General features: G+C 63.8%; 1 protein-coding gene across 1 annotated transcript in view; it reads right to left on the reverse strand.

Moving 5' to 3' along the window:
• LOC102766015 (HLA class I histocompatibility antigen, A-36 alpha chain) overlaps positions 1-599 on the reverse strand; it is a 4,150-nt gene extending 3,551 nt beyond the window's left edge. The window contains exons 1-2 of the mRNA XM_015571574.1: positions 420-599; positions 158-213 (exon numbers count right to left, since the gene is read on the reverse strand). Of these exons, the coding sequence (XP_015427060.1) occupies positions 158-213; positions 420-537 (174 nt within the window). The 5' untranslated portion in view covers positions 538-599. The remainder of the gene's footprint in view (positions 1-157; positions 214-419) is intronic.
• Between the last annotated feature and the right edge of the window lie 934 nt (positions 600-1,533).

A 1,533-nucleotide genomic window follows, 5' to 3' on the forward strand; every position in this document is an offset into this window, starting at 1 on the left:
CCTGCAGGAAGTTCCTGACTAGCTCAGCCTCACCGGCCGCCTCCAACTTGCCCCGGGTGATCTGAGCTGCGACGTCGGCCGCGGTCCAGGAGCGCAGGTCCTCGTTCAGGGCGATGTAGTCGGTTCCGTCATAGGCGGACTGGTGGTACCCATGGAGGAGGCGGCCGTCGGGTCCCATTTCACAGCCATACATCAACTGGAGCGTGTGAGACCCTGACCCGCCCGGGGGGATTAAACAGAAACTAAGAGTAAACCGGGTCCAAGTCCCCGCGGGCTCCTCCCGGGTGTGTGCCAGGCGGATCCTGCCGCCTATGGGTGGGGGGGAGGGGTTGCGGTGAAACTCGCACTCGGACACTTGGGCGACCCCGGCCCGTCCGAGGGGATGGGGGTGGTGACCGGCCCCGGACCCCGTTGCTCACCGTCCCGGCTCTGGTTGTAGTAGCCGCGCAGGTTGTGCAGGCTCTCTAGGAAAATCTGTGCGGAGACCTTGGCGTTCCGGGTGCTCCTGACCCAATAGCCCGGCTCCTCCTGCTCCATCCACGGCGCCCGCGGCTCCGCCCTCTGACTCTCGGAGTCGCTGTCGAACCCCGTCCGGGGAAGGGGGGACAGGAGAGGGGAAGGGGCCCGGGAGACGGAACAGGGGCAGCGGGACGGAGAAGAGAGGGGTCAGGTCGGGGTGGGGTCTGGGTTGTGGGTGGGGGGGTGGAGACGCCCTTTCCCGGGGTCCTGCGCCCCCGCCGGGTGCCCTCGCTCCTCCTCCCCAGAGGCCATTCCCTCCCGACCCCGCACTCACCCGCCCAGGTCTGGGTCAGGGCCAGGGGCCCCCAGAGCAGCAGGAGGAGGACTGGGGACCCCCTGAGCAGCATCCTGCAGTTCTGGGGAGTCTGTGAGTCCTGGTGAGTCCGCAGAGACTTATAACTGGGGTCAAAGGTGACCCTGATTGGCTTCTATATCGCCTGAGACCTGGGACCTTGCCCTGACCCTGTCCCCTGCAGGGAGAGCTCTCAGTCACACCCTCTCCCTCAGTCCTGCCCAGGGGCTGTGTGAGAACCAGGGAGACTCCCCAGGCTGGGACCAGCCCTTTCCTCCCCTTCTCCTCCTGGAACCCCTCTCCCTGGAAGAGAAAAACTCCCCCTGGGACTTTGATGCCAGAGAGTGAACTCCCTGTGAGAGGAGGCGGAGGACAGGGTCTCCTCTGTAATCCTGGAGGAGCTGGGCCTGAAAAGACCAGTGAAGGGCAGGGGGACCACAGTCTTGGGAAGCCTGGACATCAGGAAGCTAATCTGTAAAATGAGTGATTTCAGAGGCTTCATATGCCAAGTGTCTAAACAGCCCTGCAGCCAGAGCTACAAAGCTCCTCAACTCTCCTTCCCACACAGGAAGAGTGTGGCTGGGGCTGTTACATTGTGCACTGACCTGCATTCCCCAGCCCTGAGCTGTCCCTGTGCGTCCCCCACACCCTCCCTACAGGAGCCCAGGGAGCATGTGTGACTGCATTTCAGCAGGGTCCTGTGCATCCTCACAGTCGCAGGT

The sequence above is a fragment of the Myotis davidii genome, unplaced genomic scaffold, assembly GCF_000327345.1.
Source record: "Myotis davidii unplaced genomic scaffold, ASM32734v1 scaffold1253, whole genome shotgun sequence".
Taxonomy (NCBI): domain Eukaryota; kingdom Metazoa; phylum Chordata; class Mammalia; order Chiroptera; family Vespertilionidae; genus Myotis; species Myotis davidii.